The sequence below is a fragment of the Tenrec ecaudatus genome, chromosome 16 (genome assembly GCF_050624435.1).
Source record: "Tenrec ecaudatus isolate mTenEca1 chromosome 16, mTenEca1.hap1, whole genome shotgun sequence".
NCBI lineage: Eukaryota > Metazoa > Chordata > Mammalia > Afrosoricida > Tenrecidae > Tenrec > Tenrec ecaudatus.
In genome coordinates this window covers 79,429,429-79,447,019 of record NC_134545.1, presented here as the reverse complement: position 1 = coordinate 79,447,019, position 17,591 = coordinate 79,429,429, and the positions used below count along the sequence as shown (strand labels likewise).

At 42.5% G+C, this 17,591-nt stretch overlaps 1 protein-coding gene across 2 annotated transcripts in view; it reads left to right on the top strand.

Moving 5' to 3' along the window:
• The window catches only part of NOC3L (NOC3 like DNA replication regulator), a 29,061-nt gene extending 12,418 nt beyond the window's left edge, over window positions 1–16,643 (top strand). For both annotated transcript variants that reach the window (XM_075533895.1, XM_075533894.1), the window contains exons 9-21: window positions 1,076–1,251; window positions 1,779–1,907; window positions 3,376–3,507; window positions 4,244–4,324; window positions 4,739–4,839; window positions 8,554–8,626; window positions 8,707–8,770; window positions 8,854–8,925; window positions 9,688–9,869; window positions 11,304–11,432; window positions 12,091–12,188; window positions 13,797–13,881; window positions 15,678–16,643. In XM_075533895.1, coding sequence (XP_075390010.1) covers window positions 1,076–1,251; window positions 1,779–1,907; window positions 3,376–3,507; window positions 4,244–4,324; window positions 4,739–4,839; window positions 8,554–8,626; window positions 8,707–8,770; window positions 8,854–8,925; window positions 9,688–9,869; window positions 11,304–11,432; window positions 12,091–12,188; window positions 13,797–13,881; window positions 15,678–15,803 — 1,448 coding nt within the window. In that variant the 3' untranslated portion in view covers window positions 15,804–16,643. The remainder of the gene's footprint in view (window positions 1–1,075; window positions 1,252–1,778; window positions 1,908–3,375; window positions 3,508–4,243; window positions 4,325–4,738; window positions 4,840–8,553; window positions 8,627–8,706; window positions 8,771–8,853; window positions 8,926–9,687; window positions 9,870–11,303; window positions 11,433–12,090; window positions 12,189–13,796; window positions 13,882–15,677) is intronic.
• Window positions 16,644–17,591: the final 948 nt, after the last annotated feature.

Below are 17,591 nucleotides of genomic sequence, written 5' to 3'. Positions count from 1 at the left end.
AATGACAACAAAAAAAAAGCCTGTAATTCAAGGTCTGTTTGTTGACCTTTAGGAGTATCTTCTAGTGGAGGCTGATGGGTATCTATTTCTGGTATTCCCTCAGGACTTCCTTGCTCTGCTCCCCTTGCTGTTCTGTTGCACGCCCTTAGTGTTTTTGCCTCGGTGTGTGTGTGGGGGGGGGCAGATCAGGTGCAATTCTCACACTGTGTCTCCAGTGTTGTCCCATGTAGGGATATGGGTCAGTGGGGGGTGTAGTGGGGCCAGCCATATGGTCCTATCTCTGCATTGACTGCTCTGAGCAGGGATATGATCCTCAAGACACATCTGGGAGCACTGGGTTGAAATCTGGTCCCTCTTTCCCTGTGGAGATACAAACAATACCCTCCCTTTGGGTGGGTTAGTGCCCTGTTCCTTCGCTACCCATTTCTTTTTTTTGCGTACCGTATGTATCCTTATATTTGGTCTGGCCTCTGCCATACTACCAGGAATGTTTGTATACAGTAGCTTTCCCCTATGTGCCGTTTGCTTTTTTTTTTTTTAAGTTTACCTCAGCGGACTCATGTCCTAGGGATTTCTTTAAGGTGTCTAACTTCTCCCCACTGACACCTCCCCTCTAGAAACCCTTTAGACCTAGTCACGTATGAAACACTACAATTTGCACGATTGTGATTAAAGTCCGAGAGTAGATGATAGCAGAAAAGGTTAAATGTAATATTGGTAGGTTTGATCTAAGCTCCAGGAGTGTAGTGGTTATGAGTTGAATTGTTACAGGCAGATCAGCATTTCGAAACCGCCAGCTGCTGTAAGCACGAAAGATGAGGCTGTCTGCTTCCTAACGAGGTAGTCTCAGAAACCCATAGGGGCAGGTCTGCTGTGTCCTTCAGAGTCGCTATGAGACAGAACCAACTGCTAGCAGGAAGTTTAGAGTTTCAGTCACAAGTCAAGAATTAGTACCTTAAGAGAAAAAAGAATGAGTACCTTGCATTTTCATCCTATTGCTCGCCTATTTTAAAGAGAAAGGTCTTTAGATCGACTCTTACCCGACAAGTGAAGTAACTACTTTTATTCTGGCTAGACTGGAAGCAAAGGAAACTGAAGAAAAGTAATGTGGTTTCCCTGAAGGCGTATAAAGGCCTGGCGGAAGTGGCTGTCAGGAGCCTGTGTGAGCTGTTAGTGGCGCTACCTCATTTCAACTTCCACAACAACATCATTGTACTGATCGTCCCGCTCATGAATGACATGGCAAAGTCGGTGCGTAGCTTTCCGTGATTGTTGATCTTGTTTTTAGTAGAACAACGATAGACTGAATATATATCTTTTTAACCCTTTCTCAAAATTATTTTGAGTCTATTATTAATAAAGTAGGGCTACTTTTTGTTAAACTCTAATCTTTAAGAAAGTTATTTGAAAATAAACGTAATGCTGTCATTCACCATGGGAGGCGGTTTTAGTGCACCCCCTCCCCTTTCTCCCAGAGACCATTAGGCAATGCCTCGGAGGCATTTAAAAATCCAGTTTTAACTTTGTTGTTGAGAACATTCAGAACAGACCCCAATTCAGCAATGTCTACAGGGACAATTCAGAGGCATCTCTGAAGACTTCTTGGATTGTTACGCTTGGTGGGCGGGGCTACTGGCAGCTAGCGAGTAAAGACTGGGGCTGCTCTTTTACAAAGTGCAGGGCGGGGCCCAGGACAGCCCTCCAGCAATGACCCGACCTCACCTGTTGGTAGACCGAATCTGGGGAACACTGGTTTAGTGTGACTTTTTATTTTTCAGATATCTGATATGTGTTGTGAGGCAGTGAAGAAACTCTTTAAACAAGATAAACTAGGCCAAGCTTCCCTTGGTGTAATTAAAGTAATTTCTGGTTTTGTGAAGGGCAGAAATTATGATGTTAGGCCAGAGGTAAGCATATCTTTTCCATTTCTTTCCTTTACATTTAAAAATTACTAAGTTATTATCACTTACTGTAAGGGATTCATTCTTATCGGTAACCACCATTAGCAGTTGGGAATGTAGCCTAGGCGGTTTCTATGCAAATGTAGGCATACATACTTGTTTATGTTTTGAAGTAAACATGAGCTTATATTATAAACACTTGTGGAATGTTCATTCATTTCCTGTCATGATCTTAAAAGTACATTTATATGTTGTAGACGCACATCTACAACTTCCTCATTCTTTTTCTAATGTTCTCTTGTATGAACCTGGGACCCTTGTCTGATAGCAGTTGGGGTTTAGGTTTTTGCTATTTTGACATTGTTGAAGGGGCCATGTTTGCCTTATTCTTTTCTACTTATGCCCATCTTCTGTGAGTTCAGTTTCTAATGGCTCGGTCCTGGATCAGATAGTATAGTGTATGTATTTAGAACATTAAAGAGTTGATGTTGATCAGAGCTGGAAACACAGGGAATCCAGGACAGATGACCCCTTAGGACCAGTGGTGAGAGTAGCCATCCCAGGAAGTTGAGAGGGAAGGTGGGGGGAGCAACGGGGAACCGATCACATGATCTACCTATAACCCCTCCCAGGGGGCCAAACAACAGAAAAGTGGGTGAAGGGAGACATTGGTCAGTGTAAGACATGGAAAAATAATAATTTATAAATTATCAAGGGTTCATGAGGGAGGGAAGGTGGGTAGGGAGGAGGAAAAATGAGAAGCTGATACTAAGGGCTCACGTAGAAAATGTTTTGAAAATGATGATGGCAACAAATGTGTTTGACACAATGGATGGATGTGCTTGACACAATAAAATGAGTTAAAAAAAGAGAGTTGATGTTAAATTGCCCACCTTTAAAAACAAGGGTGGGGGGAACGCATAGAGCAATGGGATGAGAAGATACTGGAATTTTCTGCCAACTTTGTGAAGGCCCCTTGTACTTTCTCGGCCGGAACGGGGCCCAGCAGCTTGCCTGTAACAGACCATTCGATTGCGTGACAAGGTCAGAAGCATTACCTTAAAGGAGCCAAGTGCTTTTCAGAGTAATAGCGCAGTCTTCACACTGGCTCTGGTTTAGAGAGCAGTACTGTTCCTACCAGGCTGAAGCGGCCTGGGTACATTTCAGCGGGCTTACAAATACCTAGTGTATCTGCGTCCTCCTAGCCTGTCCACTCACGCCCAGTGTGCCTAGTCACGGGTGTGTGCTGCCTTACTCTCGCGAGATTGGGCATCATCTTTTAGAGGTGAAGCCAGGTGTTGGTGTCTTCTCATAGGTCAAGTAAATGTGTTTGGCACGAAGATAGTAGGTGATTATGGGAAGTGTGAGATGTTTCAGTTCTTTTGAATTCATGAACTTGGTTTGTTTTTGGATGAAGCTGAAGGATAGTGTAACTATTACGTTGTGTGTACTTGTGTCTTCTTTTTTGATGTAGATGTTAAAAACTTTCCTGTGCCTACGAATCAAGGAAGTAGAAGTGAAAAAAGACACAGAGGACATTAATAAACCAAAAAAGTTTATGACTTTCAAGGAAAAGAGAAAAACTCTGTCAAGAATGCAGAGAAAGGTTTGGTTCACTTCCTGTTTTGGCTCTGTGTTTGGACTGACCTTAGATTAGAATCACAGCGCGGGGCAGGTTACCTTCAGAGCTCCCTGTACAGACACAGCGTCATGGTGGAGAAAGGCCCCATGCGACAGGGAGCCTTGTCCACAGCAGTGTCCGGTGAGAGAACGAACCCCCAGCCCCTCTGTGTCTGCATCAGGCCCCTTAGCAGTCACCACAAGAATTAGGAAACAAGACTCACTTTACACTTCCTTTGAGGATCTGGTTTTATGCCACGTATCTGAAGGTGATGGTGAAATGTGTATGACTAACGTCCATGTTATTGGTGATTTAGCAACGAGATTATTACCCACATTAAAAGCAGAAAGGAATGTTGTTAGGTGATGTCGTACTTTTTAATTTTAGAGACTGCAGAGTAAAGGGAGTATATCCTGTGTCTACCATTGAGAATGTGCAAACACTAATTTCCTTCAATTTTGTGTGTGTATGAGAAGAAACAAGTGATTGAAGATAAAGTTGCGATCTTTGTTTTTTGACTCTTTCCAGTTTCGATCTGTGTGTGTTTCTCTCCACGATTTTCTACCTTTGTTTATATACGTAAACGTAGACTATACTTATCTTATTGTGATTATGATTCACAGGATTTTATATATGATTTATAAAAGCTTCCTTTTGAAGCTTGCTATTTTCATACAGTGGAAGCATTTGTCTCTTTAAAATTTTCTTCCAATCTTGTCAGTGGAAGAAAGCCGAAGAGAAACTGGAGCGAGAGCTTCGGGAAGCAGAAGCGTCAGAGAGCACCGAGCGGAGACTGAAGCTGGTAGGCAGGCTCACATTCTGTTATGCTTGTGAAACAGTTTTGCTAAATGAATGCTTTTAACTGGAGATGCAGCGGTCCACTTGTGGTTATTTAATTTTGGCTTATTTCATGAGACTTACTCATATGAGAGATCTTCCAAGAGTTGGTGGAAAAATGGGATTAAAGGATAACACAGTTTTTCCAAAAACTTCTTGAAGCCCCACATGTGTCATTTGTTTTGATCTGCAGTAAGCCAAGGTGGATCCATGCTAGTTTTATGAATTTGCTACTTTGTTCAAGCTTCAAAGGAGTTGTGGGGAGAGGTGGGAAGGGAAAAAGGTTTAATTAGGAAACCCATGAGAACAGGTTTACCAGGTTGTACTAAGGTTATATCTCCCCCCCCCCCCCCCCCCCCCCCGTTTCTTCTCTTGCCAGCATACAGAGACTCTGAATATTGTGTTTGTGACCTACTTCAGAATATTAAAGAAGGCCCAAAGGTCACCTCTCCTGCCAGCAGTTCTAGAAGGACTTGCCAAGTAAGGGCTGTGTAGGTTGAAACCTTTTAGATTCTTCTAAATGGCTAAGTGACCTTGAATTTTAAATTGTGCTCACTAATGATGGTCTTCTCAGTCCTCATTCCGTTTGAAAACTGTTCTTAACACTGTGCGTATTTGCTTTTCTCAAACTTTTTTTTTTAATCTCCATCAAGAATACCTTCTTTCTGTTTAATAAATTGTAGCTTCCCAGAAGGTTCCTCTCTCAGTTCTTGGTTCTTTGTCTGTTGTACTCAGTCATCTGCTGCCTCCTTTGAGGGAGGGGCTCAGGCCGATGACTCAGTCTGGTGCAGCCCCGCTTGCTCATCATTTCCCTGTTCCTGCGAAGCCAGTTCCTGCTGACGCAGGCCTTTTGCTGTTTCCAGGAACACTGGTGACCTTGGTGGGGGAAGGCAGTCAGGTCAATGGCAGACTCGGAACTTTCCACACTAAAGAGGTATCCTAGAGTGTGAGGCACATATGTAATTTAAAGTCTGGTATTATCCACATTGAAAAAATAGAAAGGAATGTTGCGGTTAGGTGCTGTCATAATTTTTAATTTATTTTGTCAAACTTGGTCATTTGAAATATTTTTTTGGTTTGCAGTCACTAGCAAGCATTATTAATGAGATTTTCCCCAGAATATGTTTTACAAGATAGGTGTCTAATATTGCAGTTTCAGCACATCTCAGTTTGAACTAATCCTATTTTTACGGTCTACTAGCCATTGTTGGGCGAAGGGTCAGGCTGCGAACCACAGGGTCACCCGTTTAAAACCAGGAAGGCAGAAAGTTGAGGTTTCGTGCTCCTGTAAAGATTTGCTCTCTGTCTCCTTCAGGGTCACTGTGACTGGGAATACGCTTGTTGACAGTGAGTTACTTTGAGTAATAGCCGTTGTGACTGCTGGTTATCAGTGTTAGTGCCCTGCTAAGAGGAACCAGTTTTGTTTGTTCACAGGAGTGATAAGAAGGACTCTTAGAAGATATACAGGCCAAGTTTCTCTAACAAATTGTTTTCCAACAACTAGAGCTGTTTAATGGGGTGCTTCTACTTGTTAGCTGTGGTAATATGTTTTCAAAGTACAGACAAGTAACTTAATACTATGTAAATTTGCCTTCACATTGAAACTGTTAAACTAATCCTGACAAATTCTTCATTACTATAGCCTTTACTTGCACTTAGTCAAGCTAAATAAGAATCATATGCACTCGTTCTAACGTATTTATAAATTAGACTTCTAAAAATACACTTAGAAATGAACCTTGTGTACAACTTGTCAATCAGTTGCCTGTGTTCCTTGTAATTGAAAGTGATTTAAAAAAAAAGAAAAAGGACATTCCTTCATGGGTAGGACTCGCTGTTTTTTTTCCCCTCAGTGATCAGATTCGGTCTTTGTTCTTGTTTTTATAAATTTTGGGGGACAGAATACACACATAGTACAGTTCAGTAGTTGATCACATCAAGAAGAGTTGTACAATCGAGATGTCCACTTTTGTGACCCCTTATGTCTCATTTAAAAGACCTCCATTTAAAGCCAATTATAATACAACCTATTGGGCAGAGGTGCATTGGCCACTGACCTGCATTTAACTTCACATTAATGACGGATGGATTTTTCCAGATGGAAAAAGGCAGGAAGACCAGTTAGAAAGCATTTGAAAGGAGAACTGCATTCTACAGCTCTGGTGGTCGGTAAGGCTGGAGAACTGAGTCAGGGCAGTGTCAGAGATCATGTGAGTCTGGGAACACGGCCTGGGAGGCCTTGGGGAAAGCGAGAAACAGGAGAGACTCCATGATCAGTTTCTTCGTGTAGAAAAGTTTTCAAGAACAATACACAGTCCCATTGAAGACACAACTGTTAGTCTTACATGGGGCAAAAGAGAACGAAGGAAAGCAAAGACTGGGAACAGGAACTAATTTGTGGGACCAAATGTTCGCACAGACCACTGACAGCTTCGCCTAATCTGAGACCAGAACCAGAGGGGACGGTGCCCGGCTAGCACGATTAAGGTTTCAGATACAGTGGGAGAGCGCAAAACTCGGATTTCTGGAAAAGGCCATGTTTACTGAACCGATAGAAACTAGAGCCCCTAAGATTATCACCCTAAGGTAATATTTAAATCTGAAGCTGTTTCCATAGGTCACCTTTCAGCCAAATGATAAGATTGGTAATAAAATAAACACCCTCACCTGTAGTCACGTTTATTTAACTATTAACTGCATGAGATCAAATAGCGAACATTTACCCAAAAGCAACGATGAGAAGGCCAGGAAAAGGGACTCAAGGTACAAAGCAACAACAAACAGGGAAAGAAAGCAGGATTGAAATAATAAGAACGCTGGCCGATTTAAACATGCAACCGATGGGACAGCAAGCTGTATAAAAATTAACAGAAAATCAAATTGTATTATGTAGACTTTCATCAAAAACAATAGAATATAACTTGAGAATTAATATTCAATTAAGGATATACAACAAAATATTAGATGGCCCTCTCTTGTCTATGTAGACCCGTCTACCTTCTTGTACACAATTGGAATCATGTTTGTGTGTTCTGTTGTGTAACTTATTTTACTTGCCTTGGGTATCTTTCTGTGTCAACAGAGATTTACTCCTTCACATATATGAGTCTATTAAGCCAGTACCCTATGCTGCTCTGAAAATGTATGTGTTAATGTCTCCATGCAGTTGTGTGCATGCATTGGCAGTCAAAGAAAATTTCCATAAATATGCATTGCCCCCCCAATTTTATACTAATACACAGACAATATGTGGGTTCTAAGACTTTTTAAAAGAAGATTCTAAGGCGTACATAGAAAGGCTGTCAGCTACTACTTACGAGATATATTTATTTTAAACTATTTTGCAAAATAAAATCAAACTGCTTTGGAGTCGGTTTGCATGCATGGGATTGTATAGGGCAGGGCAGAACTGCCCCTGTGCGTTTCTGAGACTAACTCCATGTGTGAGTAGAAAGCCTCCTCTTGGCCCTGGGACTGCTGGTGCTATGAGCTGCTGACCTGCAGTTAGCTGTCCAGTGTAACCAGCACACCACCAGGGCTCCTTGAGCTACTTTATTGCCTGATGACTTAGAGTCCTCTGATTTATTATCACATGCGATGCCCGTCCACCCTGTTGCAGTGTTGCCCCAGTCTCTAAAAAGACAGGTCCAACACAGGTGAACTGAATCACAGTAGACCCAGCAGAGGCTGATCTGGACCCCAGACCACCCTTGCTGCAGGGCTGCCCTCAGGTGTCCGTCTGAATCGCAGACTGCTCTCCCTTCCTTCCCTCCTCCCACTGCATGTTTCCTGAAGCCCCTTCTCAGCCCAGAGCGATCTGAGGCGCTTCACAAACTCGCCTCAAGGCAGTTCATTGCTCTCAGCTTTTCGCCAGGCAGAAATATGAGTGACTTTCCCAAAGTTCTTGGAAAAATGGAAGTATAAGGTACTGGAACTTTTCCACGAGTTTTTGGAAGCGTCTTCTTATTTATAAGGATTTTTAGACTTGTTTGTGCCTCTATTTCTAATGAGTAGTGTATTTTGGCTTGGGGTGAATTGTCAAAAAGGCCAGTCTATGTTAATGAAAGGGTTTTTTCCTTTTCAATCGTGCCATGGTAGCGAAACGTTTTGAAATGAATGAAATAAAAATACAGCGCTAAAGCCCAGCTTAATATTCAGCCGTTGAGTTACCCTTCTTGTTTTGTTTGGTTTCAGGTTTGCTCACCTTATCAATGTGGAGTTTTTTGACGATTTATTGGTGGTACTGCATACGCTCATTGAGTCTGGCGTAAGTAATTTGATCAATGAATTATTTTTTTAAGATAAGTAGAACTTTCATTCTTATGGCCCTTTTTTTTCTCTCCTAAGGATCTAAGCTACCGAGAGAGTCTTCACTGTGTTCAAACTGCGTTTCATATTCTGTCCGGCCAGGGTAAGGGCTTGCTCCTTCAGATGCGGTTTGCTGTAGTCCTGCAAGTTGTAACATAGCTAATAGTTATTTGTTGTCTTTTAAAGGTGATGTTCTCAATATTGACCCAATGAAATTTTATACACACCTCTACAAAACACTATTCAAGTTACATGCAGGTACGTTTGTTCCGATAATGCATCCTTAATACCTTTTGTGGAATCTTTTTCATAAATTTAAGAAATTCTTTTTAATGCATAATTAACTCAGAAATAACTTAATACCATCAGTATAATTTAATAAATAACCTTTAATGAAATCATTACCTTGGAAGGTAATTATTGTACAGCATTGTGAATATACTTCATGCCACTGGATTGCATGCTTAAAAATGGTTAAAATGACAATTTTTGTATGTGTTTCCACCATGATGTAAGTTTTACAAATAACCTTTTTAAGAGTACGCTGTGACTAGAATCATCATAAGACTCGTTGTCAAGTTGATGCTGGCTCATAGCAGCTCGGTAGGCCAGGGTAAAGTGCCCTCTGGGTTCCAGAGCCTGTCGCTCTTGACAGCCATGGGAAGGCAGGCCCTGTCTCCCTCCCTTGAAGCGCTGGTGGCTTTGCACTGCTTACTTGGCAGTTAGCAGCCCCCGAAGGAACCACTGCCACCAGGGCTTCTGGCCGGGGCAGAGTTGCTGAAAAAGATTGTGCAATTCTTCTTGATATGATTGAATGATTGAACTGTTGTATGATATGTGGTTTAGGTGCCAAGAAAAATGTTAAAAAATGAATAAGAAAAAAACCCAAACCAGTACCGCACACCTATATGTAACCTAATGTAATTGGGGTGTGTGTGGGGTCTCTGTGACAGTCAGTGAACTTACATAGCGACAAGGTAATGCGAAGAACAGTCCTGAAGCGTAGACCTGCCGTTGTAGGTGCTCCCAACAGCGGTGTTGAGATTGTGCTGCAGTGCCTGGACGTCATGCTAACGAAGCGCAGGAAGCAGGTTTCTCAGCAGCGAGCTCTGGCTTTTATCAAGCGTCTTTCTACCCTGGCTCTTCATGTTCTTCCAAATGCGAGCATTGGTATTTTAGCAACTAACAGAGTGTTAATGCACGTAAGTAGTCATCCAAATGGTGTGAACTATGTTCTTACAGTACGATGAGCTTTATGCTTGGTACCCTGTGAGTTTTGTCTTTTCACGTTACTCTTTTAACCAACATGGTTACCTAGTGTCCGAGGTCTGAAATGCTTGTAAGCAACCATCCCAAAACACCATGTGTAGAGAGGCAGAGGATATGGATGGGTTAGGAATAGGAGGGAATTGGGAATCTTTTCTTACTGCTTCCAGAAGAACTGGAGGCTACCCAGGGTCTTAAGGAGAATCCTGGTCAGAAATGGGGAATATGCAGTGCAGAATTCCAATTTTTCATGGAATCTGAACTCTGGAGCTATTAAGGCTTTGTAACCCCCTTAACTGCTCTGAAATGAAATAATCCCTGAACCTTAAATTAAAAATATCCATTGTGTCTCCTTTAAATAAAACATTAAGTTAGCTTATTTAGTGGAGAATAGTTGTCTTGAACATCGGGCTCTTTGGGAGGATTACCTTTGTGGGGTCAAATGGATGTCAGCACCTGGCAAGGGCAGATGCGAAGCTTCACAGGTAGCGGGAGGGCATGTTCCTGGGGAGGAACAATTTGGAAAAGGTAGATGACGACGGGTACACAAATTGAATAAAACAGTGCCGCTGAATTTATGACAACACTCAAAATAAAATCAGATCAAGAAAATGCATTCATCACATTTTTAAAAGGAAAATATTCTGCCTTGTTGACACTTCCAGAAGTAGCCGGTATACCATTTGATGGTATACTTTCAGAAGACGTATTTTTATTTATGTACAACCACATGCAAAATACACAGCGAAATGATCCAGCTTCATTTTAATGGAAAGGGGATTGTGTGAGGTCCATTATTATGCACGTGCATTTTTCTTTTTCCACTTCCACACTTGAATGGTGCTGGATGCATTTCCATGTCAGTATAAACACAGCGACTTGAATTTAAAGGTTTATTTCGTTATTGGATTGCCACTTAAGCCATTCTTACTAAGTGTCTGCCACTGCTCCAAATAACCAAGCAGTTTAGTTTCCATAATGAATCTGTGAGTTAGCCTTCATTATTGTCCCCATTTCACAAATGGAGTAGCTCAGGCCCAGACAACGTGACCCTCCTTAAGTGACACAGGTAGCCAGCGGCAGAGATGGGATTCACACCAAGGCCATCTCTGCGTTTCTCTTTGGTTGGGCAGAGATCTGGTTTCTTACAGTTTGCTATTACAAGTGATGAATCTTCTGATTGTGTTTTCAGGAAGCATTTCAATAGAAAATCCTAAATGTGGGATGGGTAGGTGCAAAGAATATTTGTTTTCCTTTGCACGGTGAAATGGACTTATTTGAAAGAAAGCCAAGACTGGGCTAGCTCTCGGTAGTCTTTGTTCTCTAACAAACATAGCTTGTTTTTTATTAAAGATATGACCGTTTTTCAGACCTTCCCCAAAACAGATCTGTTGCTTGACAATGAATCCCAGGGGAGTGGGGTCTTTCTGCCTGAACTGGATGAACCCACGTACTGTAATGCCCAGAACACGGCTCTGTGGGAATTGCACGCACTGCGGGTAAGAGTCGCTCCGGGTTTTTGTTTCCTGTGTTTGCTCTTGTTGTAGTACTTAATGTATGAGGGGGCTTTAAAAAGCTTGTGGGAAAATTCTGTTGTCTTTTTTAATTAGTTTCTTCCATGAACTGTTGGCAGCTCTGGCACTTCCTTTCCCAGCATTCTGGCTATGCCCAGGAGACTTGGCTCTGACTGTTGCCTAGTTGAGATGGATTGCTTAAGGAGCAGAAAATGCCAGTCACTTAGCAGGGCGAGGTTGTAGACGATTTTTTTGAAGTTTTCCCCGCACACTGTTGACAGTGGAACAGAATTTCTCACCACGTACATGTTGACAGGGGTCTGATCTGAGGAAGTGTAATAGGGGTGGTTTCATAAGACAGCATCAGAGTGGAGATTAGTAGCAACTACAATTTTCCTTTCCATTTACCAAAAGCAAGATGGACAGTCACTGCTAGGCGAGCTTGTCCAGCAGACAGATTTATGTTCTGTCCTCTGCGCAAAGGCAGGTTGTTTTGGTGGGCACAAGTGTCTTATCAATGACACACACACACACAGGGTTTTGAAGCATGAGTGTTCATTAAGGAAGCTAATGTTTTTTGCTGTAGCTAATGTTTTAGGAAGTTCTCACCAATGCACAACGGGCTGCCCTGTTCCCTCTTCAGAGACATTACCACCCCATAGTGAAGATCTTCGCGGCTCACCTGCTCGCAGGAGCACCTTCCGAAGGCTCTCAAGCTCTCAAGCCAGACTTGAGCCGAAGGTATGTTCGTTATTGAGCTACAGGCTTCCGTTGGCAGCCTTCTTGTTTTAAAATAAATCTGCTCTAAGATGTACTGCTAGTTGCACACCTGGATTCCGTCTCTCTTTATGTCCCCATAATTGTTCTGAAGGGAATACATGCATATTGTAATCCTGATCATTTTGGGGTAATTGCGTTAACAATTTTCTTTATGAATTATGAAAAAATGTACACAGAGAACGAAAGAATCCTGCCGTGAGTCCCCATATGCCTGTCACTCGGGTCAAGGAGCTGAGGACGAGATTTCTGCATGAGCTGTTGTCACTGGCCATCCGTGAGTCCAGCCATGGACTGACTCCACGTGGACACCATGGCCAGGATAGGGGAAGAAGTAAAGGAAGAGGGACTAGAGGTGCTTCGGGACCCTGACCATTGGGCAGCACTCCCAGAAAGGAGGCCCTGGTCTCCTTCCTGGCCATCACAGCTGTCTTTAAAAGAGGCCTTTTATTTTGAAAAATTTCAAAAGCAGAAAACTCCACAGGTCTTCCTCTACAAAATTACTCAGGGAGTCCTTCACTGGCACGCCGAGGAGAACAAACGGTGCAGAAATGCCCCCTGGAGGGAGCGTGCTGCTTCTTGCAGACCTTTCGCGACCTGTGCAAACCCTCACACAGGTCGCTCAGGAGGGGCAGACCAGTGACCTGTGGGAAGCAGACTGATTTCTGACTTGTCCAAGAGTTTGAACAAAAAACCTGAAATTTTGGAAGACCATGTCTTAAAATCTCTTCTCCAGCTTCTCAGAATACCGGGCAACTCAGAATACCTGCCAACAGCGGGCTTACGTTTTACTTGGCAGTGGTCTGCCGCTGCCCCGTAATGAAACCTACACGCTGCGCCTCCCTTCCCTTTTGTCCTGCGCAGCGGAAATGGAACCTGCTGCCTATTTGATTCAATCATAAGAACATTTGCTGCCATCTGTCTCACCGGCCTTGCTTTTTCCTCTCCTTTTTAGTTTGAAAGGAGCAAGAATACAATTCTCGATTGCTTTTGTTTTTCATGATCCTTTTCTGGTGTGTTTTCCTGGGAGGCTTTGATTGTGCGCCTCTTTTGTCCACCTTCAGGTGGACAGGCTTATTTCAACACTCGCGACTGGAGCCAGTCCGTACTGTTGGCCGTTGTCCCCAGAAAATGGAGCTTGGGGTGTGAGTCCAGTTGTAGCCCTTGCCTGTCGCCACCAAAGACCAGAAGCTAACCCAAGCTCTGGTTAAGGGTTTGGTCACTCGTCTTGGGTGCAGATGCATATTCTGTTCCGAATGTTTCTCCTTACTCTAATCCAGGCCTGCAACTGAAGGCTTGCGCTGAGTCGCCCATGGGCACCTGCACTCCTGTTACCTAGTGGCCGTGTGACTGGTGGTATTGGCATCAGCCTTCCCGTTGAGTTCCAGGCTGGTATTTGTAAATGTAAGCCAGATGTGTACCATCTTGCTATTACGTGAGCAGTTAGATTTTATTTGACATGAGCTGGTTGATTGTTAGCTGAAGCAGGATTATGTTGTTTGTATCTTAATACATGTACCATCCTTTGTGGACAATCTAATTATTGAAATTTTCTAATATTTCTGATTATAGAACCGCTGCTGAACTTTTTGAGACCTACTGCATGGCAGCAATGACGTTTAATCCTCCTGTTGAATCTTTCGACTCCAAAAGGAAGGTATGTAAAACTTACTATTACAGGTTTTTAAAAAAATCAGTTTATTGGAGGCTCAACTCTTATCACAATCCATCCATCGTGTCAAGCACATTTGTACGTTTGTTGCCATGATCATTCTCAAAACATTTTCCTTCTACTTGAGCCCTTGGTATCAGCTCATTTTTCACCTCCTTCCCTGCCCGCCCCCCTTCACAAACCCTTGACAATTTATAAATTATTATTTTGTCATTTCTTGCTCTGCCCGACATCTCCCTTTACCCACTTTTCTGTTGTCCATCCCCCAAGGAGGGGGTTATATGTAGATCCTTGTCATTGGTTCCACCTTCCTCTCCTGGGATTGCCACTCTCAGCACTGGTCCTGAGGGGTTCATCTGTCTTGGATTCCCTGCGCTTCAAGTTCCTATCTGTACCAGTGTACATGCTCTGGCCTAGCCGGATTTGTAAGGTACATTTTGGGATCATGATAGTCGGGGTGGGGAAGCATTTAAGAACTAGAGGAAAGTTGTATGTTTCATCATTGCTACACTGTACCCTGCCTGGCTTGTCTTCTCTCTGCAACTGTTCTGTAAGGGCATGTCCAGCTGCCTACAGATGGGCTTTGGGTTCCCACTCCGCATTCTCCCTCATTCACAATGATAGGATTTTTTGTTCTTTCATGCCTAATGCCTTATCCGATTGACACCTCGTGATCACACAGGCTGGTGTGCTTCTTTCATGTGGGCTTTGTTGGTTCTCAGCTAGATGGCGCTTGTTTATCTTCAAGCTTTAAGACCCCAGATCTTATATCTTTTGATAGCCGGGCACCATCAGCTTTCTTTACCACATTTGCTTATGCACCTGCTTTGTCTTCAGTGATCGTGTAGGGAAGGTGAGCATCATGGAAAGCCAGTTTGATAGAATAAAGTGTTCTTGCATTGAGGGAGTACTTGAGTGGAGGCGCAATGTCCACCTGGTACTTTAATACTAAATCTATGTACATGTCTGTATTTAGACCTCTATAAGTGCTCTGCCTCCTAGTTCTTTCCTCTGTTTTCTTTTACTTTCCTCCTGTCCCACTGTTATTATGCTCAGCCTTCATTTGGGTTTCAGTAATTACTCTCAGTTACATTGCCCTTGATCAAGCCCTACCAGGCCTTTTACACCCTTCTCGCCACTGATTTTCAATCACTTGTTCCCTTGTCCCTGAGTTTGTCAACACCACTTCCTTTCCCCCACCTCCCCCTCTCCCATGTCCCCCCTCCCCACCCCAACCTTTGTTGGTCCTATTGTTTTCTCCTCCAGATTGTTTATTCTACCTATCTGATCTAGATAGACCTGCTGACATAATATACACACAACAGAGCAAAACAAAGCAACAAAAGAAAACAAAACAACAAAATACCAATGACAAAAGAAAGAAAAGCCTTTAAGTAGTTCAAGGTCTGTTTGTTGACCTGTAGGGGTGTTTTCTGGTTGAATCTAATGGGGTGCCACGCCCTGGCCCCAAAGTCTATTTTTGGTATTCCCTCTGACTCACTTTTATAGGGTTTTTTTTTTTCTGTGTGTGTGGGGGGTTAAACCTCTTAAAAACCTGGCTCTAACCTGCTTGGTTACCTTATTCTTATGTTCGAATCTTGATGGTCGCAAGGCTTTCTGGGGTTAGAATTCTGGAGAGACAACCACAGGCTAGTTCATTACACGTAGGACACGGGCGAGACCCAGTTCTATTTCTGTGTGTGAGTGCCAGTGTTTGCCACGACTTGTCTTCTTCATTCTGCTGCAGCATATGTAACTTTCAACTTCTAATGCTTTTCCAGGGTAAGGATTTACAAGGAGATTCATTTTTGAATGAAGATTTAAATGAGCTCATCAAACGACATTGCGGAGAAGTTGCTACTCAGTTTCTGCCGGATTTCACCAAATGTTGGGAAACATCACGATGATCATGTTGGTTTGTGTGTCTGTGCAGAGGCATAACGAGAAGCTTTTCTGTTTATAAAAGGGAAACTTTCTAAGAATGGCCAAAAGGAGAGGAAGAGTTACATACTCTGTAGCCGAGGGGTTCTGCCCTCGTTCTGTTAGTGTCATTAAGAAAGTAGAGTCAAAAGCCTTTTTAAAAACTGAACATATTAAGTTATTTGTATATGTATATATATCTCTCTATTTACTCACGTGTACATATGGGAGGCCCTGGCTCCTAACTGCAGTTTTTTCTTTTTGAACTGAATCTTGTTGAATCAAAGTTGTTGGTTAAGGTTAAGGCACAGAAAAAGCAACCACGAGAGTGCCTTTTGATTATTCCACTTTTTATAATAACCAGTGTAGTTTCATAGATGGAAGTGAGAAACATTGTACATTTGGGTGACTCTTATTTTCAGCAAAGATTTTGAAAAAGGAGAAAGTGGTGTACGAGACCTCCTGAAGGAGGTCTTGAGACAAGAGTGAGGGTTCATTGTGGCTACTTTCAAAGAATGCTGGAGAGTGGTACCAGTGTCTGAAGTTCTCTGCATTTTCTGACCTGCTCTGGAGGTGGTAGAGGAGGAATTAGTTCACGGATATACTAAGTCTGACTTCTACAGTTTGGTTTTGGGACAGAAGCTACCAGTGTGGAGAGGGTGTGCGCGTGTGTGTTGTATGTAAAATGCCGATTATGAACTGCCAAAAAGCATTTTATGTTAAAATTCCTATATTCTAGGAATGGTTTGTGAAATCTTTTAATGCCTGGCTATAAATATTCTCTATTATGAACTATTGAATAAAACAACTACTTTTTCTGCTTTCTAGTCTTGGGTTGTAAGATTTTTTTTTTCTTTCCTTAATACACATTAGCCTGGCTAAAGAGATCTTACTGTTTCTGTTTTTTTCTTTATTTGATTTTGATCTTACTGTTTCAAAGCCATAGGTCAATGATTGTAGGCTGGAATTGGGAGTGGAGAGGTCTTTAAGGTTTTCTCTTCGTGAAATGAATGAAAACAGACGGTCCTCTGAGGTTTAGCCAGTGAGGGCCATCAGCCTAACCGTGCATGCTAATCTTTTAGCATTATTCACACATGGCTTATATGTTTCTGTGGCCATTTCTTTACTTCCGATTACTTAATAATGTGATAGACACATGATGGCTATGAAGCCACCTTTAAGATATAAAGCAAAAACCCAAGAGCGCTGTAAATTGTGCAGATGACCAAAGGGCCTGTTGCCATCAGAGCACAAGTGGCCAATACTTGTCACAATCCTTTATTTTCCAAACATATACAAATACATGTATACATCAGCTTGGCAGCAGAAGCTGCAGGTGAGGTGGAAAGTCAGCTTTTACTCTTGATCTTAGCCAAAAGGCCGAGAAGCGATGGGAGAGTCAACTTTTAAAATAAAAATTCACCTGTTCTTTCAGGCCTGTTGTGTGCTGTTTACTTTCTTGGTACACGTAGAGAATCAGAGTGGGCCAGGAAAGAATATTACCTACAATTAATTCGAGTATCCTCTATGACTATGAGGATGAAATGCATTTGTGCATTAATTGATCCAACCAGGCAATAATTGGTGTTTCTTCCGGAAGGAATGTAATCATTAATGATAGCATGTACCTTTGATCTCCTAAGCTAGAGTCTTAATCATTATTTTAAGTAAGGACACAGAGCACCTACTATGTGCCTTTCACCAGGCTAGACACTGAAAAATGGAACAGGAGCAATAAAGTATAAGACAGTCTTCCATGGCTTTCTGCCGAGGCA